Raw genomic sequence first — 23,037 nt, 5'->3', positions numbered from 1 at the left:
ACTGCTTAATTGAAGAATAAAGACCACATCTGAAGAGAGATGTTTTTATTTAAACACACAGATCAGCTACTTTGCGCTCACGTTCTGACATATACAATGCATTGAATTGACAAATTAGACCTAAAAAAGCTCTGTTTTTTGAGAAACGAGAAACATTACTTGCCGTTCTGTGCTTTGCTGATGAACATGGTGATAAAGTTTGCATAAGCTCTCTTGGATAGTATGAGCCTACCTCAAGGGGAATTTTGTCACCGATATAACTTGTAAGATCAGGCACTGTGTACTTTGTAGTGGAGTTGAAGAAAACATGGTAATTTCAAACCAATTTCTAAATCCGGAGTGGGTAATTTAAATGACAGTAGGTCATTACTCTACATGAAAGCTAAAGAAATATTTTGCTAAAATATTTATTTTCAAATTTCCAACAAGTAATATGAAGTTTATTGTTACCACATGCTGATCTGGCTTGCTATATAAGATTCTCCACTGACTTAATTGATCCCATTTAAGGGACTCAGTGGAATTACACTGGCAAGGAGGGGAACAGGAAATATACCAGAGGCTGTCAAATCCTTGCACGCAGGGAACACTACTACAACCATAAGCCAAATAATGACCGCAAACTCAGCTCAACTGTGGCAGCACAAAGAAGAAATACTATCTCCATTAGGCAAGCCATCTGCTAACGCTAGGCACCAGGAAGAAATTAAGTCCTACACGCACAAGAAATAAACAGAAGTACTTGCAAAGCCTGATTTACGTATTTCAATTTCAGAACAATAAATATTTCTCTTCCCATAGTCTCTAAACTGGAGCGTGTTCTGCTCTGCCACGTCCTCCCCGCACTCAGCCAGGGCAGCCAAGTTACACATAAGCTGCACTCTTTGGCACTGTAGAAGGAACAGGATATTGCATAGGTAAACACATTCATTTTCTTTGCTATCCTGCAAATGTAATTTGTGCCCTTAAGCATTGCACATTCATCTTGATGTAGGAGTATTATGTAGAGAGATCATCTTTTGCAAGTTTAAACAGACCACTAATGGTGGCTGAACAATTTTACTTCTAAGTAAGCTAATTAGTCTTGCTACTTACTGAAGTTGATAAGGATCATTTTTTAACATTTATTTAAAAATATATGTTTTTTAAAACAAACAATTCACTTTGTTTCTGTTGCTATTACTTGTGCAGTGGTAGCAAACAAGTAGATAACTTTCACAAATGATGGCAATATTGCACCCTCTAAAATTAACAGTTGAAGTTATGGGTTACTTTTCACACAAAACTGACATAAATAAAAAGCATTTTATTAAGACTTGATAAAATTAACATTCCTGAATCTCCCATTTATACAGCAGTGGAAAAAAAAAATTAATATTTCTATTGCATAAAAAAAGTCAAGAAACTTTACTTCTGCCACCTCTTTTTTTTAATCTTGAATTTTTTGTACGGAAGAACAATGAAGAGACATCACCAATTTTAGAAGCCTGCCATTTCAATGCAGGGCATTTAATAAATTAGTGGATAAGCTGCTTAAACTGAGGAGACATTTTCACAGACAGAAGTACAACGATTTTTCTGGCAAGAAAGTCAAATCTGGTTGTTTCTCAGCACAAGGCTGATTTACATACCACGAGAAATAAATACTTATTTGGCCATAGATGATGCTAGTTTAAGTAGAATTTGCTTCTTTCTCCGCGTCATCATCATCATCAACAACCTGAAATCAAATCCAGAAGTAGCTTAGGTAAACAATGTAAACTCTCACTCCTGTGCCATTGCCTAGAGAATTTATTGCATTAAATCCTTGCTGGACTCAAGGGGAAGAGTAGCTGTTCTACGTCACTGAATGACAACGGTGACATGAAAAACGTAAAAAAAACTTTCAACCAAAAATACCATCTGGAAATACGGCTGAAATAACAGGAGCTGGTCACATTACTACAGAGGCCACTAGAATCACTGCAGCATATCAAATTTTTAATGAAAAAGCAAAAGAATCTACATTGGAAGGGACAAGAGCTTGTCCTTTACTACCACAAAAAATCACTAAAGCACAAAGGTAGCAATCACTGGCTAACACAGTTCTGGGCTCCTCAACAAAGAAGGAGATTCACATGCTGGAGAGAACCCAATGAGGGATCACCTCCTTCAGCCTGCTGGCACCGCTCGGGGACACTGTTGGTCGTCTTTGCACATCACTGGCTTATGCTCAACTTGGTGTCCACCAGGAGCCCCGAGTCCTTTGCAGCCACGCTGCTTCCCAGACAGGCAGCCCCCAGCACATCCTGGTGCGAGGGGCTGTCCTTCCCCACGTGCAGGACTTCGCTAAGTGCCAAATCTTTTGCTAAAGCACAGCTCCTGGCTTACAAAAACTGCACCTATATATCCCGTACTTTTGCTTAAACTGCCAGCCTGGCATGCTGGAAAGGCAGAAAGACCCCGCCTTTTTTTTTTTCTTTTCTTTTTTTTCTTAACACCCCCTCCCGTCTCCCTCCCCCCCAATTTAAACAAAAGCAGCTATTATCTCACACCAACCCACCTGTTCCACGCCTTCTACTTCGGGGATGTAGAACTGGAGCATGTTCTGTATCCCATTCTTGAGGGTGATGATGGAACTGGGACAGCTGGTGCACGAACCCTGCAACTTCAGCTGCACAATCCCATCTTCAAAGCCTTTATAAATAACATCGCCACCATCTTCTTGCACTGTTGGCCTGATGGAACACGATACTCAATTTAAAATAAGTGTAGCTTTCTTCTAGGAATCTTAAGAAGAGTTCAATTTAACATACACGAAGAACTGGCATGCTAGAGTAACTAGAGCAACCCTCTTTCTCTACAACCACCTGATTAAAAGTTCCAACAATTCATAATTTGCTGGACTCTCACATTCATGGCTACTGTCTTTTTATTGGATATTAAGCAAAACATATTTGCAATGAATGCAGTAACATGCAAAGAAATAGTTGAAATTCTAGGGGTAAGCACCTTAGAGCAGAGCTTGATCCAGCCTGCAAAGCCCTCTCCACATGTGATGATGCTTGCCTCAATTATGCACCAAAATCCAGGCAACGTCCATCATATAATAGGTGTATGTCCACCATATGATGCACGTGCATCTGTTACATGACTAGGGACAGGGATAAACAGCCCTTACATCCTTCCATAAATAAATACACAGTTTACTGTAGTTTACATAGAACACTAAAAAACAACTATATAAAAGCTTAATTCTGCAAGTGGTTGAAGAAACCAGCATCTGTTAAGATTATATCCCAGTACTCATGGCATTTCTGCAGCCTGGTCTCCTTTTGCAAACAACAAATGACCAGCCTTGTAACTGCATCCCCATAGCAACGTTTTTCCAGACCAAACTAAAACCATCCCATTACTCTAAAAGAAGCTTTTATACTGATTTCCAAAATAACTCTTTTTAAGAGCTACACTCCTAACAGAATAACCTATGAATCTGACACATTTATTAACAGCTCACCATAGCTAATTATCTCCATTCCAGAAAGTCAAAGAACATGAATAAAAATTCCTTTTTTTTTTTTTAAACTTTAAATTAACTTTTTAAAACACCCTGCAGAAACTTTGAGATCTCCATTCCTTCCGTCCTGCACCTTCTTACAACATTTTTGCACATATTTTTGATTCACCAAACAATAAGGCTCTGTATGTACCACTGGCTTGTATATAGTTTCCATCAGCTATCCTGCTGTATAATGAAGTAAGATGTACTGCTGCTGATATTCTCATCAACAGCTTCTTGCTCCACCAGGGAGGAGAAGAAAGAAAGAAAAAGGCGGAAAGAACCAGTGATTTTGACAGAAATCCTGTGAATTTTAAGAAGGGCTGCTGGTAACTCAAGGACAAAAATACCATACAGATTTTAAATGACCACATGCCGAGCCCAGCCAGACTTACTGAATGCTACTTTCTGTCATGGTTTTACGCAAAAGTGTATTTCAGTAACGTTTCAACACTTACTGCACACATCAATACACTTTGGAAAAAACGTTCCATCTTATTTCTGCTTTTCTCCCTCTTTCCTTCCAGAGAAACCAACCAGTGTTAGACTAAACACTGCACCTAAAATGTCAAGTTGCTTATTCCTTTCAGGTCCCTTCAGTAAGCAATTAATGAACATAAAAATATTCTCCAGGTAAACAACACAATCCGAAGCCACTCTTGAGACTTCATTAGTTACAACCAGACTCTAAATTCAAACCATGCTAAAATACCGATAAAACTGCAGCAGAATATATAAAAAAAATAATAATAATAAAAATAATAATATAAAAATAATATAAAAATCCAATGAAGACCAGACAGCAAGGGAATTCTGCTAGTAAATTTTTCTTACAGTATGACACAGGAAAGAATATAGCCTACTTTGGAATACTTGGAAGGGAAGGACCAGTATAAGACAGAGATGAATGTAACAAGAGGAAAAATGAAAGATGTCACTGTAAAAATGAAGATTATTTGTGTTGTTTTCATTATTTAGAAATAACCAGGTTAAACACAATGCTTAAAAGCTGCTTAAATGCACTCCAGAGGGTAAAACTCTACACTATTCTGAAATCACTCAGTAATATGGACTCTGTTCAGTACATAGTTTGCTTTAACAGGAAAACTAGATAGAAAGTTTTCAGTTAGAGGAAACTGCATTCACAACTCTGGCCAGTTCTGCATTTAAACCCCCACGCTAGATACTGAACTGTGAAATCACATATACCCAGAGAAAAATGGACCATTCTCTAAATAAATCCAAACCAAGCCTATCTCAATCCATCTAGCAGCAACGTTCCTGGTTTACCTTATTCTTGTATCCAGCAGTTCTTTAATCATTAATACTACTTCATCATCTTCTTCTGATGGAGCTTTGGAAAAGAAAAAAATGCAAATCAGAACATGGCGAGAAGTTTGTTATGATTACTAACACTGCATAACTATAACAGCAGAGTGAAATAGCATAAAACCATTGCTGAGATGACTGAAACCAAAGGTGGACATCTAATTCAGTGTATGTATCTTTATCCGCATCATCCACATTCACATTCCAGGCAGTGACTGACATAAAACAACGTTGGCTCATAAGCACCAAGCGAAGGCCTTAACAGCAGTGCCACCTTTTATAACGGCGAAGACAGCACACAAAAAGAAGAGAAAGAAAAGGAAGCAACAACTACCATTCATGGGTTGGAAGTGTGGGTTAAGGCAAGGTCCTCAGAAGATTCATTCTTTCTGCTAAGGCCGGCACAATTTCGGGCTCCATGTTAGTCTCACAAAAGCATTTTTGAAATAACTTTTTCAACTAAAATAAAGCCTATCTTAATATTGAAATGAAATCCAGACAGAGAAGAGCAGAGGGGAATTATAGTCATCATCTGCCTTAAAACACTAGGGGAGGAAAAACTGTACAAGCTGGTAAGTTGCAAACATAAAAATACAAGACAAAATACCGTCCTTGCCTCAAAATATAAGTTAGTCTCAATTATTTTCTATTACAGCTTGGAAAGGACTTCTAAGCACTTCTTGTTCATGTAAGACCATAAATCTATCATTAATAAACGGACGTTAAGCCAGGACACTCCCTTCTGATTTAAGAGGGGAAATGAAAACCCTTGTAGGTGCCCACGTGGAAAGGATGTGCAGCAACACCCAATAGCTTTCTAAACACAGCCTCAACACTTGCATAAATATTTCATGCACACAAAGTACAGCAGAACATGGGCCATGCTGCCAAAACACATAGCTCAGCATAGCTCCTGTGAAGGCACACTCATACTCCAGCAGATAAAAATCAGGCTTCATACTTAGAGTTAAGCAACTCTTTTAGACAGTTCAGCATTTCTTCTGCTAGGACATGTGTGTTCTGAAAATTTTTTCCTGTGTTAAGCTTTAGCAGCTCTCACTTTAAATTCTGTTGCATGCTTTTCTGAGGGATAAATGGAAGCTCAGATATTGCACAGACTAAACCCAGCAGCTGTTGGCCGCTTCCTTAAGCATTTGAGTTACCTGTATCTGTCCTAGGCGCCTCTTCAGTAACTACAGGTAAACCAGAGGCAAAGAAATCCATTATAGTTGCATAAATATCTGGTTTCAGCAAGTTCCAATCCAGGTCCTCACTCTCCTATGAGAATCAGAAGAAAAGCGATTAAACAGAACATCTGCTTCCTAAAAATAATAAAATTAGATAGGGATTCCTCTTATGTTAACATCATAAAGGTTCTCAGGTTTCATGCACAAGTCCAGCTTTGCCAAAAATGTTTAAGACTCAAAATAATCAACAGAAAGTTTTCCTTGCTTGCAAGCCAAGTGCTGTTAGAATATTAGCTAAAAAGTGAAAAATAAAGTTTCCTAAATACATTACTTGCCACTTCTTTTTTTTTTAACCTAACCAAACCATACCAAAGACTCAAGTTTGTTATGGTTCCATTTGATTTTGAGCCAAAGTATAATTCACTGAATTGTCCGGGGCTCCCCATGCAGCAGGAGTGTAACTGCGCAGTTACTACACATCACCTTATCTCTGCTGACACTGAGTGCCACACCTTCAGTAAACACAACGCTGCCCGCAGCGCACCTCGTTCCGGTCACGCAGTCGCCTCACGGGAGGTGTTCTCGGGAGGTCACCAAACCCAACCGCCCGTTCGAAGCAGAGCCAGCTTCCAACCTGACCAGGCTGCTCAAAGCTTCCTCCAGCCCAACGCTGACCATTTCCAAGGACAAGATATCTACAGCTTCTCCAGGAAACCTATTCCAGTGCTTATCCACATGGTGAATTTTATTTTATTTTTAAATATTACCTGCATTTCCCTTAACGCCCTTGTGACTATTGCCTCTGGTACTTTTGTTACTTATCACCCAACAAGAGTCTGACTGTGGCCATTGACTTGGCAGGTGAATCTCAGGTCGTGTTTCAGCACATGTGAACCTACGTTGTGCTTACCTTGGTGATTGTGATGAAGTCTGGCCCAAAGAAAACACTTTTAACTCCTTCAATTCTGAATAACTGCCTGTTAAGAAAACAAACAAAAAATACAAACGTTTCAGCCAAACTCCTAACAATTTATTTATTCATTCACAGAAAAAAAAAAAAGAAGTTCTAGAATACATTTCCAGACAGAAACAAGCACAAAGAGTGGAAACATTATGAGAAACTGGCATCTAATTCACCTACAGCACAGCCAGGAGCTCCTGCTGTGAAACAGCGTGGGTAGTCAAAGTGCACATCTTTCAGGACTTTTCCACAAGCTATGTGAAGAGAGTTTCTCTCTCTCCAAATCTTATTTGGAGGCAAAATGATATTCTATGTATAAAAATATATTTGATCAGCATCAAAACCACTTGGTACCTATGGTTTCAGGTAGGATGAGTGCAGATACACGGAAAAGTTCCTCAGATTAAAGCAAGCTATTTAAAGTAATTGAGCTCAATATAAACTGCCTTCAATTTCACTGGAAAAAATGACAACCATTGCCATTCACTAAAAAGATTAGTGCCAAATGGTCCGCAAGGCTTTAACACACCAATTCACATTGTGAGCAATCTTGTATATTTTAGCCATTTTTACAGTATATAAAAAACTTGGACATTTAACATTCATTCTGAATTGCTTGAGATGGCCCCATGCAGCACCCAGCACCAGGTGGTACACTAGCACACATCCAAACCAACACAAAAAATGTAGATGATAGGAAAGAGCACCCTTCTGAAAATATTTTAAGTATAAAAAGCAGAATGAGTCTAAAGACCCTTTTCCATAAACACTTCATTAAAACCCAACAAATTAATCTACAGAGTAAGTGTATAATGCTACTTGTGAGAGTTTAACAAAAAAATCAAAAAAACACGTTCTAAATAAGAAGCATTGAGAGTTAAACCTGTCAAAAGGCTGTAAGCTTTTTTTATTTTTTTTTTTGCATAGTTGAGAGAAGAAAAGGTACTCTCTCAAAAGACTGGAAAACATCAAAAACCACAATGAATGCAGGAAACAGAAATCTTATCACAAAGGTATTTGCAATGAAAAAAATGACAGAAGAGATTTCATAATACCCGTCTGAATTTCCACATGCAAAAGTTATGCATGTAGTGTGTTTTTACAACATTAAATCAACTGGATTTTAAAGTTACTGAAACAACAAAATTAAAAGTGCACCAAAATATCTAAGATCAATGAAATACTTCTCACTCCTCTCTCACCTTCTAAAAACTTTTATTACTTCTTTGGAAAATATTTCATTTTAAAATAAATGATTACTCTGTTTACAAAAAATGTGGTTCATCAATACATACAGACTTTTTTTCCATTAACCCCCACAACACACATAAGCTGCCCTGCCACAGTCCACACTCTAGCACATACATCGTCTTTGATGAAAATGTCTGTTTGCAGATGTATGACAACACAAAGGCACTTTCCGGCAGCCGTTTGTGCTCTGCAACCTGATGTACTTTAGCATAATCAGATCCTACTGTTTCAGCATTGTAGTAATGCATTGTGATGTCCTGGAAAACATTTCACATTGTATTTGTTACTTTAAGTCACAGAGCTTTCCTTGTAAAGATCCTGTTTGCTCTCAAACAATGCTACCAGAGACCTTTGGCAGCACTGAGCTGTGCATCTGATAACCCTACACCTCCTGGACAGATCACATCAAGTAGCTTCTACTTGCATACAGTTCTTCCGGTATACACAAAGACGACTTAATTTAGGACCTCTGGACGGAACTTATTGCAGCCTTTCTGGACCTTATTCTCCAAGTGCAGCCTTTACACCCATGTAACAGATAAAGGAAAGTTTATATTCAGAGGCTAATGGCAAAGAAGAAAAAATAGATGCTTCCAAATACTTACAGAGAGACTTGTGACGATGCTCCAAGCCCCTTCTACACCACGATGATATGAATGGATTACCTGCTTAGTGATTCTTACTTCAGGTTATGTATTTTGGTACTGAAAGCTGCAACTCCCAAGACTTGTTATAAACTCAGCCTGAGAGAGTTGGCCAAATTTGGCCACATTCCTTTGAATGAAATATTATAAACCTTTTGGGAAGGAAAAGGTTTATAATACCAGTTTTGAAATTCAGGTTAACACTAACAACTGCCAAAGCAACCTACTACATTTAATTCATAGCATTTGGGGAGTATTCACTTCCTTATGTTGTGTATTTCCCAATTCTGAAAAGTTGCATGATTTCTGAGTAACTCCTGGAATTAGGAATCTTCCGATTGGAGCAGTTTTGCAAAATCAGGGCCAGAGGTATTACTTATGATGCAGCAACTGTTCAAGAATCCGGGACTTACAATACCACTCAATCCAACTGCATAAACCAGACCATGATGCATTCTGCTTTGACAGAGCCACAGGGAGCACAAACACACAGAAAGACTACTTCGATAACAACAATCTGCCCAGCTTCCATTTTATGCTCAAGAAAAGAAGCACCAAAAACTGAAACGCAACCAATCTGCTCCTGAGTACACTGAGGTGCAGGACAATCAGAAGCTGCATCTAAAACATCAGTTGTAAACACACAGCCCACATTGGTGTGTCCTGTCCTGTCCCATCTGCCCCCCCCCCCCCCCCCCCCAAATTATGATGTGTTTAATAATACCTTGCTAAAGGTGAGCAAAATGCTGCAGCAGGTGTGGAAAACTCCATAGTCCTTGACTCCAGTACTTCTTTGCCTGGAATAAACTTCAAACTATTTGGATTTGGTGTGTCCTGAGTTTGAATAAACATGCATCTTACTGGAAAATTAAAAAAAAAAAAAAAAAGGACAAAAAAAGAAGAAAGTTAATGTAATCAAACCTAAATAGCTTAAATGGAAGTCAAGGATCCCAATTTCCTGATTACTTGGCAAGCCAAGACTGAAGACTCACTGTGCTATAACCAACAGCAGCCTGAGCACCAATGATAAACAGGAATACATGAAAGGATCCAGGCTAACAAATACAGTAACATTATCCTATAGGAAACAAGATAAGTGGAATCTTGTCTTTGCTTCTTTTGCTAACTTGTATTTACTTAAAGGCAACTGACTACAACAGTATCAAACCGTGGGAGGCTTGCGCCATCCTCACTTTCTACAGAGACCAAGAGATGCAACCTTCATTCCTTTGCTGTGCTCAGTTTATTTTATTTTTTTTATTTTTAAATCTTCAAATGCTGTGAGATCCCTGTCCAGCATTATCACTTCCTGTTCAAAGTAAAGGCTCAGCGTAAGTTTTACTAGCCCTCTCCTGAAGAAACACAATATGGAAATATATTTCCACATATATATTACAATATATATTACATGTATATTACATGGAAATAGTCTCAAGCTGCACCAGGGGAAGTTTAGACTGGATATCAGGAAAAATTTCCTGAAGGAATGAGTGGTTAGGCCTCGGAACACACTGCCCAGGGAAGCGGTAGAGTCACCGTCCCTGCAGGTATCTGAGGTGTGTGGACAGGGCACTAAGGGACACGGGACGGTGACAGGACTTGGCAGGTCAGGCTGATGCTTGCACCTGGTGATCTTGAAGGTCTTTTCCAACCTAGATGATTCTATCATTTAGGACTTTTTTTTTTCAGTCTTTCAACATTACAGTTAGAGTAACCATGCCTTCTTTTAATATTTATCTGAGGGTGAATTACTATAAGAATCACCTGTGTTGTAGAAATTGAACCAACCCAAAAATTTAAAATTAAATGGTAAGACCGGTAAAGATAAATTTTTACTAATATTCCTTTTGAGTTGTAGGTGTTTCTTTCATTATAAGAGTCTAAAAAAAAGAAAAAAAGCCAAAACTGATTTTGAATAAAAATTAAATATTCTGCATCTAATGGTGTATGTTTAACAGTGTATTTTCCTGTAAACATGTCCATGCACCATATGCTTGATGTTCTACTAAAGCCCAACATCAGGTAGGGACAGTCCCACTCCTTCTAATTCTTTCTAGTTCTCCTTCTAACTCTTCCTACACATGAAATAATTCAATGACACATGCACAGACAGCAAAGAAAAAATGCATTTTAAACCCCAAAATACCCAGTAAATAATATTTATAAAGAAATTATTCTGGAGAAACTGGCTCACATTGCTTCAAAAAGGAGGATTTAAATCAACAGAACGAGCTGACACATTTCCTAAACTGCCATTTTGCTCTTGACTCCCTAGCATTAGATGACAAATCACACTATTTATAAATCACCAGATTGTTACTGCATGTGTCTCTCATCACAACAACCCATTTGACTCCAACATACACAATGGCCAAGTACACAGATACTACTTCTTTTATAAACAGAAAACAGGCTTAGCATGGAAGTACTTAGTTTCAACATGAAAGGAACAGTCCTGATAGAACAAGTGACTTGTCAGCTCTCTCTGTGGGGACGGAAGAACTGCTCATCTTCCAGGTCCTGTTGGCATCCAAAATCACATCCAGCACAACAGTATAATTGCAAGTAGCTTGCAGCAGGGGATGTGGATGGTGTAAATAAAATACATTCTGCCAGCTTTTAGAAAGCCATGGGTCACTAAAAGCTATGCAGTGTTCACATTAGCATCTCAAACACCCTACACCACAAACGGCTGTATCAGCTCCCAGAAGAGGTGCCTGGGTGAGTAGACACTGTATTTTGCACATATCTTCAGCAGCTGAAGATCCACCTTACCAAGGCCAGGTTTTTTAATCATTAATCCACCTGGAGTTCTTTGCACAACGGTGAATAACCCATTCAGAATTTATTGTTGGTAACTGGCTGTATTTACAGCTAACATCTGCATTGTTTCTTTTAACCCTCCAAGGAAGGCTGTATGCTTTCTTGCTATCCTGATCTGCAAGCTGCTCGAGGTTAAGAAAATACCAGATAGAGGCAGACTTTGGTAGGACACTTGCAGAAGCAGGTAAAACACCAAGTCAGAGTGCACCTCTTGCAACTACATGGCTAGAACTGAAATAAAAACCAGGTGCTGGACCAGGTAGGATTAGACTTGCTCTGAAATCAAAAGTAAAAATAAACGTATTTTTTTGTTTGTTTGTTTTGTTTTGCTTTCCCTTAAACTCTTTTTGCTACAGCATTAGAAAGCAGCTGCTAAATGGTAAATCCCCCAGGCAGCTGCAAAAGCGCAATGTTTTTCTGCACTGCAAGTTTCAGACTTTTGTTTCTTTTTGCTGAGCATACAGCCTTCCAAAAAGCTGTTAGGAACAACAAACTCAATCTTAACCACTGCTTTTTCTGAGTAATACCAAGTTACCCTTGCAGGTGATATTAATGGAGAATGACATTAATGCACCATACATGGGTGCAGATTCAAGGGGAGGAAAATTAAAAGAAAACATCATAGGTCTAAATATGGAAGGCTCTGCCTTCATCCTTGCTGGGATAGGCAGCAGCTTAATCTTGCTGAGCTAAGGAGCTGACACAGGACAGAGTGTTACAGGAAGTCTCTCATGAGGGATACAACTACACTAAGGCAAAATTCAAATTAAGAAATGCAGCAAAGCACGAGTATTATTTAACGCCAAAATCCCTCGTACATCTTGGCAGATGAATGCCATAAAGAACGCACATCTAATCAAGCAGAAAATGAGCCATGCATGTCTTCTCCCCAAGCTTCAAATGTCCAATTGTGCTAGTACTTCATTAAAAACCACCTAGGAAATCACCCAGGAAATTTTATCACACTCACATTTTAAAAAAGAGTGGGCTTTCACTATTAACACAAGACATAAAATCCCACAATGCATTAATCTACTTATTTTTAGCTTTTATTTACCTGTATTATGCAATACTGCAGATGGAAGAAATGACTTCTTCTGTGCAAGTTGGTGGAAAGGCTGTTTAGTTGCCAAATTACGATCTTTTAATACTGTACGACAAAACCTAGAGAAAAATCATAGTTTTGTTAAGAATTTCCAAATTATAAGTTTGTACGTCCCCAATACCCCAAAGAAAGTTTTTCCACACGCTCCAAGAAATCCCCAGAACCCAGCAAGACACCCATCAACCTTGATTCAAAGTAGCAAGCCAGGTCAGACTATGAAATGCCCCTTACTTTTCCCCCTCTTCAATGCTCCCTCTTGCTCAGCAGACCTAAAATTGGAATCTAGACTCCTTCACAATCACTAGAGACAGACAAATTGCCTCACATATCTGTAACAGAAAAAGGAAGGTCACCCGAGAGGAACCCACTGAAGAAGTGCTGACCAAGAACCTGGACATCTAGCTTGGACAAATTACCTAATTTTCTGAACATTTCAGACAGCTGAGATGAGCTCCAAGCACCTAAGGCTAAATAAAGGCCAGATTTACTGCTTTACTCTGGCTGGTTTGGCTGGTCAGTCTTTCCCATGTGCCTCCAGAAGCCTTGGTGTTTCAGAGCAAAGTAAAAACTGGAAAATGGAACCAAAACCCCCTCGTGTCAAAAGTAGCTCAGATAAATACTAATATGCAAATAATTAGTTATCATCCGGTTTCTTTCCTTCTCATCAGATATAAAAGGGGGAAACAGGCAGATGAAATAAATCACATCTGCAGGGGGTCTTACTGGGGAAGAAATTCTCTCTGGGGGGTCAGAAACCAGAACAGAGGCGCTACACCCAGGTGCAGATTCCTCAAGCACAGGAACAGGCAGAAAGTCTCTCCTCACAAAACTGACCTTCCAGCTGTGGGTGGGGGAGACAAATAAAGAAAAGGTCTAAAAGGTCTATTTCCAACCTAAATGATTCTATGATACTTTTGTGGTCTTGGTAACAGGTACAGAGACCACAAAGGGATGCATGTCCCCCAGTTCTCCTTCCTCCCTTTAGCTTTAGGGAATGAAAGGAGATGAACAGTTCTAACCCCACATCCCTGCTACACAGAGCCCACAGCCCGTGCTCCAGTTGTAAAACAAAGCAGATGGAAGAAAAGGGATTTTTTTCATCTGCATACCCCCATTATCTGTGTACAGAAAGAGAAAACTACAATCGATCCTCTCCCCTGTTTGCTTCTTCCTTATGAAACACTAAGGAATGAGAAAGTCCACAAGAAACTAAAGTGTAAGTGTACAATTGCAGGTATTTCTTTAACATTCTGAAATATGAAACATTCTGAAATGTTCTGAAATATTAACATTCTGAGTACAAACATACATACAAATACAGTATATAAGCTGCTCACTGACAAGAAGGGCTCGCATACCTCTGGGCAAGGCAAAAGGAAAAGGAAAGAACTAATCCCCCATTACTAAAAGCTCAGTCAATGGTCCCAGTACCCACATTTGGGAAATTACCCCTCCTTTCAGTCCCCAGCAGGGGCTTTGCCTATCACTATGTGGTCCATCGTGTGTCGGGGCTTTGAATTTCCCCTTCCTGTGCAGACCTGAGCAACTGTGAGGGAAATTTCCCCTCGCTGCATGACCCCAAGCAAGTGTGGGGGAGAACATCACCCCTCAGTGCCCGCTCCTGACCAGAACGTGGGGGCAATCACCCCTCAGTGCCCACTCCTGAGCGGAATTCGGGGGCAAACACCCCTCGGTGCCTGCTCCTAAGCACGCTTTGGGCAACCACCCCTCAGTGCATGCTCCTGAGCAGAACTTGGGGGCAATCACCCCTCAGGGCACGCTCCTGAGCGGAATTTGGGGGCAATCACCCCTCAGGGCACGCTCCTGAGCGGAATTTGGGGGCAAACACCCCTCAGGGCACGCTCCTGAGCACGCTTTGGGCAATCACCCCCCGTTACTCCCACGTGTGGGCGCAGGGGTCGAGCAGCCCCTCAGGGAAGGGCCCTCAGCACATCCGCGCTGGGCAGAAATTAACGCCCGGCCGCTCTAATGGAGCTGAGAGGAAGAAACAGCCTTTCGCCGCCTCTCCGTAACGACGAGGAGGAAGGGGAAGAAATAACTTCACCCGCGGCCGCCCTGCTGCGGCGGGGAAGGGAAGGGGAAGGGGAAGGCCGAGGCGAGCCCGGCGCGGCCCGGGAGGTCGCGGTACCGCTCGCTGCCACACGGCGGGGAAGAGACGGGGCGGGAGCGAACCCTCCGGGAAGCGCCGGGCTCCCTCCTCGGGGCCGGGGCAGCGCGGAGCCGACGGGCCCCGCAGTCACCTACCGGCCGCCCAGCCCCGCAGCCGCGCCGAGCCACCGCGCGGCCGCCATCTTGGCGCTCCTCCGCCCCGCCCCAGGCGCTGCCGCGGCCCCTGGCGGCAGCGAGGCCGCTGCGCTCCCCGCCTGCGGCCTTTCCTTGCGTCAGCATTTTTGCTAAAAACATCAATTTTTATTTTTTCCTTTTTTTTCCCCCTTACCCCTTCAGGCCGTTCCTGCCACCAGGGTGACGAGGTCCCGCTGTGCGTGCCCAAGCTCCTGGCACCCACCCGGGAGGAGCAGCAGCGGTTCCCCGAGCGGTTTTTGGAAGCACGGAGCAGGCCGGGTGTCACTCCCAGCCCGCGGCGAGGAAGCCCATGACACACAAAACGCCTTTCTTTTTCCACGTTACAAGAAATTGTGAATCCAGCCCGCTTCTGAATGCCCTTCCTGAGAATGCCTGCAGAAGTTAGAGGTCGTGTACTTGGTTTGATCGCGTGATTTTTGGGGTGGGAAGCTCTTGATTTTGCAGATTGCAGCCACTGTGGACCCCAGGGCTGTTGCCTAAGGAAGGAGAGGAAGAAGAGTTTCCCTTGGGAGGAAGGAGACTTTTGCACTTTCAGAAAAACAGATGCCAGTTTGTGTGGCTGCAATTATATTCCTGCCAGTTTTGGACCAGAAAGCCACTTACATTAGGCCAACTATGCCTGCTTATTCCATTACAATTAAGTAATACAACCTAAAGTCCCACCAACGTTCCTTGAACAAACTTTCAGCTCTTCATTTCAGCGATTCCTTGCTGCATTGGCTGGATTCACTGTGCCTTGGCACGCTGCAGAGCTCACAGCGAGCACGCTTTCCCTGTGCTTTGCCAAAACCCAGTTCCAGCCCCCCCCGCCTCCCACAGCACACACGTGCAGCTCGGGACGCCCCGTGCAGCACGTCAGCCATGGCTCACCGACCCCTCCATTTGTGTGCAGCGCGTCCTCTTTGGGCATGGGTTCGTTGCGCATCCTCCCTTGCAGCAGCTCCTGTGTCTGCAGGGGGCTCGACAGCTCTGTGCCACCACAGCGTTGCCCTGGCCATGAAGGCCCCCATTAAGCTGGAATATCCTCAGCTTAAAAGATCAGTTTGACTTTGCAACTGCCGAATAAAATAGTAGAGCCGGGACAGAGTTCAGTACCTTAGCAGGAAGAACTCATTAAAAATAAGTCTTTTTATCTAGCAAAAATATTTTGCACGGAGGGAGGAGAAGAAGGCACAGGAGAGACAAGGTATTGTAATCAGGTACAGTTTTAATAGAATGTACATAAGTTTACAACTTGAACATTTCTTCATAGTGATTACCAGAAACAGACGATCACACCTAGAGTGCAACACTCAACTCCACCAATCTGCAAGTCAGAGGTATTTCCAAGACCGCTACGAATCACTTTAATAACAACGTGGTTCAAGCAGAACACTGCTCTTGCAACATAAATCACAGAGATTGCTCATCACAGTCAGCAGAGGCCACGAACACCTGCAGCTCCAGCTTTCCGCTCCACGCGGAGACAATGCTCCTCCACTGACAGTAGGAGTTGCTTTCACTGCTGGATGTGGTGTGCGGAGATGCTCAACCAGTTGCAACCCCTAGTGTTTTCCTGCATCAAGCTCCCAGCCCCGACCACAGAGACACAGAAAGCCCCCTGCCCTCCCTGTGCTCGCAAGCAGCTCACTCTCCCTTGCTGCGGAAGAGAGAGTAGGGTCAGGATAGGGGACCAGCAGATTGCCGGGTCACCACCATCCTTCCCACTTCTCAGGGGGGCTTTTCTAGCCGTGTGTGACAACCTTCACCCTATGCACAACGGAAACTACAGGCCGGGGCTTATTTTTGGAAACTCTAACAGAGCTGATCAGGTTTCAGGAATGCATTTCAAAGACTGGAACAAGATTTCACTGTCAAGATACCTGCTCTAAAAATGCTTTGGAGTCTTTTGGTGTACTGAAAGGCCTTAACACCGTGAAAAAAAAAAAAAAAATTCAACTCCCCAACACAAGAGTCTTTGGTGGAAGCTGAGTTAAAGTAACCGATTACCACTTTGGAGTGATTGAGAGTTCAGCAATTAAACAGATCGCGCTCTGTCTTGCCTGATTAAGTCACTCTGAAGATGCGCTCCAGGCAGCGCGCATCATGATTGCTCACGCGGGTTTGCTGTCACGAGCTTAACATCACCGACGTGCTGCATGCATACCATGCAGTACGGATTGAGTGTGTGCTGGCTTCAAGAGACTAAGATTGTAAACTGAACGCCACACATGACTAGTGCTGAGATGAGAGATGGGGAGAAGTCCCAAAAATACTGCAGCAGGCTGCAGCAGGCGAACCCTGGGGCGGCTGGTCCCAGTATGTGCACTTGTGCAAATGTTTCAGCAAGGAGGCACAGAGAGCAAAGCCTGTTGCCTTTTCTTTTCTTTTTTTCTCCCCCCCCCCTTTTTTTTTTCATGCAGAAACTCTGCTTACTTGCTTTGAAGCGCTATGTTTCTAAGTGCATTCAAGTTAAGTTGGCAATGGATAAGAACCATGTCTAAGATTGTCACAGGACTGAAGTGGTAACTGCGTCCCTCTGGCCATGAGGTCTCCTAGGAGACCCAGGGCAGCTGGCAGAATTTACTACAGCTTTAAAAAAGGTGAAACCAGTGGTTCTGTTCAGAAAATTGACTTTAAAATGCTGCATTGAGGCCATACCAGTCTTACTGCATTAACATCAGCTAGGTGGCAAAGCAAGCTATAGGCACTATTACTCCATGAGCATTAGAAACTGTAGCTTCATAAAATAAGGAAATGAAATTTCCACTTACAATACATCATGCTGAAGCTGCAGTACTGGCCATGCAGGATTAGGAGGAATATAGGCTGGAAACTAGAATGGTATCAGACTAACTGGTATTGAAATTCAATTTTCTGACTGCAACCCGAAGTCCCATTCCTTCATAGCTCACACACAGATTCAAACAAGCTCTCCCCCCATCGCCCCCCACATATTTTTAAACCATTTAAGCACTAGATGCATGCTGGCAGGATCATTAGTTTCTGGGGCATGGTTAGCTTGCTCTGCATAAAGTGCTTGAGGAACATAAGCTGCCAAAATGCTAGCTGGAAATTCAGCCTGACCCAACCTGAGCCCGTGCTGCCGGTGAGCCCTCGCACCCAGCTGCACCTCTGCGTGCTCCCCGTCCTCCCATGGCTGGCAGCGCAGGACAGCGAGGTCTGAACGATACAGGGCTCACCTCCGCCTCACTGATGTGAGCACACGTGTGTTGTTTTTTTTTTGTTACGTGAGACCTGGATGTGGCATTGTAAAAAGTTTCACAGAATTATCCAAAAGCCACTTTTCAAGTAAAAAAAAAAGAAAGAAAGTAAGGAGAACATGAATCCAGTTAGCAGAGGTAATACCTTGAGCCCACATCTTATTTATATGTGGTACCTGCTTACTCCAGCAAAGCATATCCTGAGTGCACAGATCCATCCCTACACCGCCAAGCCCTGACCGTCCTTCCGATGGCTTCCCAAGTGAATTTAACAGATTAAGGCCAAATTCAGCCTGCTGGCCACATGCACAGCCACGGCACAGCCGTGTGCTGAAACAAATCTACACCCTCATGCTTAGCCTTCTTGGTATCCCCTGCATTTCACAGTTTGATATCACGGTCCTCCTTGGCATCTCTCACTGATCCAATCCAGTAACAACCTGCACGGTCAATCACTCTCGGGTATGTATTTGAACAGAAAACTCAACGACAACAAAATGCAATGAACTACAGCTTTGGCTTCACTGAAGGTCTTAAGGGAAACCCAGAAATTTCTTTGCAGCACTTTATCTCCCAGAGGCGGTGAGGAGCACGGGAAGAACACACCTGCAGCAGCAGCACACCGGGGCTATGCAGCAGAGCAGGGCAGGAGGTCCAGCTGCACACAGCCTCCGTGCCTCCGAGAGCTGTCCCTCCCCTCCGCAGGGCTTTCAACACCTCAGTTCCACTTTCTCTCTCTGTCTTCCAGGCAAACCCAATGCTGAGTGCTCCCTGCAGTAACATTTGGCTTATCGCTTGCAACTGCAGGTTTTGGAAGGGAACTGAGACTGGGGAGGGGATGGGGAACGCAGAGCAGTCGGTAACTCCTATCTGCACATGCTTTGCTTGTCATCTCCTGGTGCTCCGGACTTTTCCATCCACCCTCCCCTTACTGCAGGGCTGAAAATTCAGCAGAGACCTGAACTGTGTTCCCGTTCACGTGCACTGCTCTGTTTTGTTTGAGCAGTCTTCATGTGCATCTGTAACAAGCTCGCTGAGTTCCTGTGATGTTTATTATCTGGACATTAGTCAAAGCTATGGATGGAGGTGGTGTCTGTTTTTTTTTTCCCCAAAAAACTAGACTGAATTTGGCTGCAGCAGCTTTCACTGGTGTGACTCCAGCACATTACAAGGAGATACATCAGCCCTTCCCTCCCCTAGTGGGACAGTAGTCCCGAATCTTCTGAGTACAAGCACATCGGTAAGAGGGCAGGACAGAAACCTCCTCCATTCGCAGCAGGTCCTGACCACAGCAACCTACCTCAGCAGCCAGCTCCAACAACTCCCCCACAAAAGCTCAAAGCCACTTTTGAGAGAGCCCCAAAGGCAAAATCTGTCCTTTATCCTTTACGCAAGGCTCCAGCTTACAGGATAAGGATCAAATTCACTTGGGAAATGGTCACTGCAAGGCTTTCGAGGGGCTTGGCAGAAACTCCTGGAGTCAATGGGGAAGCCCTTGCAAACAAAACAACTGGAGATTGTTCTTGGGAGACCTTCTGCAGCATCAGCACCTGTTAGGACGGAGGACCACTGCACTACAGAGGCATGAGTGACTGCGAGCCTAAAGAGCCCTGCACCTGCATGCTTTGAAACCAGACAACACTTACAAATACATAGCTGCCACTGGCCAGAAATAGCAGGACCAAGACAAGCAATGCAACAGGCACTTTGCAGAAACAAAGGCAGGAGGTTTCACTCTTATCTCTGCCTCGTATTATTGTGAAGAGAGGGGAGCAAAGTCTACTTTATTTCTGCCTAGCGGCCAGCAGGTGACAAACAGCTGGAGTAAACCTTCCAGACTATTTTCCCACCAAACACTATATTGGGATTCACTACGTCAATGGCAGAACAAACAGGAAGAAGATGTCTTTCTCTTTGGGAATACGGTAGGAAGCACAAGATTTCTGAAGTAGGGCAAATGTTACCAGAGAAGACTGAGTAGATTTTGTTTGGGTTCATCTTGATTGATAAGAAAACAAAAGGCAGAACTGATGAATCTAGAGTCAAGTTCTCTGCTAGCATATATCAGTCTAACCGGATTGCACCCAATGCAGAATTACACCAAATGAGGTATGCAGATCAGGACATCTGTCAGGTTGTTTCCATAATAAACTTTTCCATCAGGCATATTTTTAATACTGTAATAATGCACGGCTCTCTCCTTCACAACAACAACAGCAAATTTCTGGGTCCTACGCTTTGGCATAAACCAGACAAGATACATGCATGTCAAAGTTTTGCTTGATCTTTTGATTTTCCTAGTAACAGCAGTGGTAGCAGCCTGACAGATTGCTACGCTGAAGTTTCAATTCTCGAGCGTCTGAAAGACAAGCAGTGGAAGTCACCGAGTCCTCCTACCGACTGCTCCGGGCGCTGACACACTGCGCTCTGCACATGGCAGCGAGCTAAGAGGTGCTGCACGCGCACTGCCACGGTTCTGCTCACCTCTGCACTGCATAGACCTGGTGCTAGGCATTGCGTATTGTGCATAAAAACCCACAAACACGCACTGTACGTGAGAGAATGACCCTGGAGCCTCAGCTGCCAAGCTTGCCAGTGCTACCAGCAGCAGAACATGTCACCTTGCTGTCCTCCAGAAACCCCCGCTGCTGGGAATGGAGTCCCAATAACCCTTCAACGTGCGAAATCACTTCTTTGCCAGAGCATGAGCCAGTCCCGCTTGACTTGCTCTGTAATGAATAAGCCTTCTAATTCATCTTATAACGCCTTTCCCCAGCCAGAAAGTATGGAATATTACTGTTTTGGAAAAGCATCTAAAAATAACTGAGGGTGGCGTGGAAGGCAGTGAGAGGAGGAAGGTAAGAAGCAATTGAAAAGGATATGAAGATCCTGAGAGCCAGGCATTCAGATTAGCTAACATAACTTAAAATGGTTCAACTATGTATCACTGCAAATAGAGTTCTGACCAAATAATAATAATATATATATATTGCTATGTCATTCAATTCAACTAAGAGGTCCCGAGAGAGGTGTTCTGCAGGAAGCACACCTCCCAGCTCACAGCAGATTAAGGCTTTTGCTTTCCTGCTTTGGAAGGAAAGGGTGCTGAAGCAAAAGGATCCCCGTCGGGCAGTTCCGTAGTCCTGGAAGACAGAGGGGCAACAGAGACAGATCCTGCTATTGCCTGTCTGTTGGTCTGAGAAACCACTTTGTAAGCAGCTATGGGTTTGACTTCAAGACCTTGCCCATCTTCTGGACTGTAGTGACGGGAGTATTTCGACAAGGATTGTGGACGGAAAGGCTTGTTAACCATGGAGCCCAGGATGGCTTCTTGTGGAAGCACCTGTCCTTGGTTCCTCTCACTGGGCATGCTGCTGTGGTCAGGCTGCACACCTTTAGAAGCGATGTTCTCCTGGGCCTCCATCGCTCTTACAGAAGAAGGAGGAAGATTGGTCGGCTGAGTAAAGCCTGCAGAGGGATACTGAGGTCTTGCCGAGGCCGTGGACCCACGAAATGCTGTATCCAGGCTTTGGAACAGAGGGCTGGCTCTGTGTTGGACATCGCCTGCTTGACTTATGAAAACAGGAGGTGTGAACTGTTCCTTAGGCACGCTATGAGAAGTCAACTCTTCCATGCTTTTCTTTTTTGTGAAAGGGGCTCTCAGAAACACATCTGCTTCTTCTGGATGTCTGTGAGCCATATTGCCCTTGGAGATGAAAGGAGCTTTGGTAAAGACATCCACCTCATCAGGCACTTTTCTCGAGCTTCGGAAAGGAGCCGTGGCAAAAACATCTGGTTCATTAAAAACCTCCCCAGAGTGCGACTGGAAGGCAGGGAATGGCATCTCCCCTGCTCTGACCTGGGAAGATTGGGAGTGGGCATCTTTGGAAGCCTCCCGTCTTTCCCTGGGCCCAGCTTGCAGGAACCCTGGGCCGAGCTTGCAGGTTTCTTCCTCCTCTTCTGAATCCATCAGTAAAGGCCTGGACCCACTACAATCCAAAATATCTCCTTCATGGTCTGTCCCCTCTCCTTCACTGCTGTAGAAGGAGCTGTTGCTTGAAGGACCATCTCTTGCTAAGTAGTCTGACTCTGAGTTGTGCTGGGTTTTCACCTCTAGCATCTCAGACTGACCTTTGTACAAAGCAAGTCCATCACTGCCAGAAGGTCCTTTACAGAGATCAAGAGCTACAACTGGAAATAGGGCTGGATCCCTCTGCACACCTAAAAATGCAAAAGAAGAGTGTTACTCAACAACCTATATCTCTTCAGTCATAAGAACAAATGTAAGTTCTTATTACACAAGCAATGTCATGAAGTTCAGATTTAAACCACCACCACACATGGAAAATGAGACGGAGAGGGAGGGCAAATAAAAGAAAGTAAAAATGCCAGGGAGGGTATTTACTGCACGCAAGCTGACACAACTCAGCACAGTCTCACGACTCAGGGACACCACAAGTATAAGTTTTCAGGAGATGGATGATGTTTGACAGACGAATGGGCACACTCAGCACCACTCACAGAGGTTTCTGTGCCACCCACAACCATGACCATCAGAGAGGTTTGCACTTTGTAGCCCTGCTGCCTGGGGTGAAGCTTCAGTAAACTGTTCTTGTCATTTTATTCTGCACTGTTGCTTATCGCCTCAGGAGTGCCCTATAAACAGATGTA

General features: G+C 43.4%; 3 protein-coding genes across 12 annotated transcripts in view; 1 reads left to right on the top strand and 2 right to left on the bottom strand.

Annotated features, from left to right (window-relative positions):
* VAMP8 (vesicle associated membrane protein 8) overlaps positions 1-23,037 on the top strand; it is a 500,499-nt gene that overhangs the window by 56,812 nt on the left and 420,650 nt on the right. The gene's annotated exons all lie outside the window — the stretch shown is intronic.
* NFU1 (NFU1 iron-sulfur cluster scaffold) lies at positions 31-15,254 on the bottom strand. 3 transcript variants are annotated; one of them, XM_083812104.1, is made up of 9 exons: positions 15,104-15,254; positions 12,791-12,897; positions 9,635-9,770; positions 6,965-7,031; positions 6,031-6,145; positions 4,829-4,892; positions 2,543-2,717; positions 1,632-1,720; positions 31-890 (listed from the first exon to the last, which is right to left on the bottom strand). In XM_083812104.1, exons 1-8 carry the CDS (start codon positions 15,148-15,150, stop codon positions 1,673-1,675), a joined length of 759 nt encoding a protein of 252 aa, XP_083668230.1. In that variant the 5' UTR covers positions 15,151-15,254; the 3' UTR covers positions 31-890; positions 1,632-1,672. The 3 variants fall into 3 exon arrangements, with proteins under 3 accessions (XP_083668230.1, XP_083668229.1, XP_083668231.1); XM_083812103.1 differs by having other exon boundaries at positions 31-1,720; XM_083812105.1 differs by lacking the exon at positions 15,104-15,254 and adding an exon at positions 13,255-13,409 and having other exon boundaries at positions 31-1,720.
* Positions 16,353-23,037, bottom strand: part of AAK1 (AP2 associated kinase 1) — a 90,066-nt gene continuing 83,381 nt past the window's right edge. For all 8 annotated transcript variants that reach the window (XM_083812074.1, XM_083812078.1, XM_083812079.1 and 5 more), the window contains one exon: positions 16,353-22,587. In XM_083812074.1, coding sequence (XP_083668200.1) covers positions 21,434-22,587 — 1,154 coding nt within the window. In that variant the 3' untranslated portion in view covers positions 16,353-21,433. The remainder of the gene's footprint in view (positions 22,588-23,037) is intronic.

The sequence above is a fragment of the Anser anser genome (genome assembly GCF_964211835.1).
Source record: "Anser anser genome assembly, chromosome: 26".
Classification (NCBI taxonomy): domain Eukaryota; kingdom Metazoa; phylum Chordata; class Aves; order Anseriformes; family Anatidae; genus Anser; species Anser anser.
The sequence above is the reverse complement of the archived record's forward strand: the minus strand, read 5'-3'. Positions and strand labels throughout refer to the sequence as shown.

Coding starts and splice junctions, on each gene's coding strand:
- NFU1 (XM_083812103.1), bottom strand. CDS start 15,150: ATGGCGGCCGCGCGGTGGCTCGGCGCGGCTGCGGGGCTGGGCGGCCG. Junction 12,898..15,103: donor GCTGCGGGGCTGGGCGGCCG/GTAGGTGACTGC, acceptor ATTTTTCTCTAG/GTTTTGTCGTACAGTATTAA. Junction 6,146..6,964: donor ACTTCATCACAATCACCAAG/GTAAGCACAACG, acceptor TGATTCTCATAG/GAGAGTGAGGACCTGGATTG.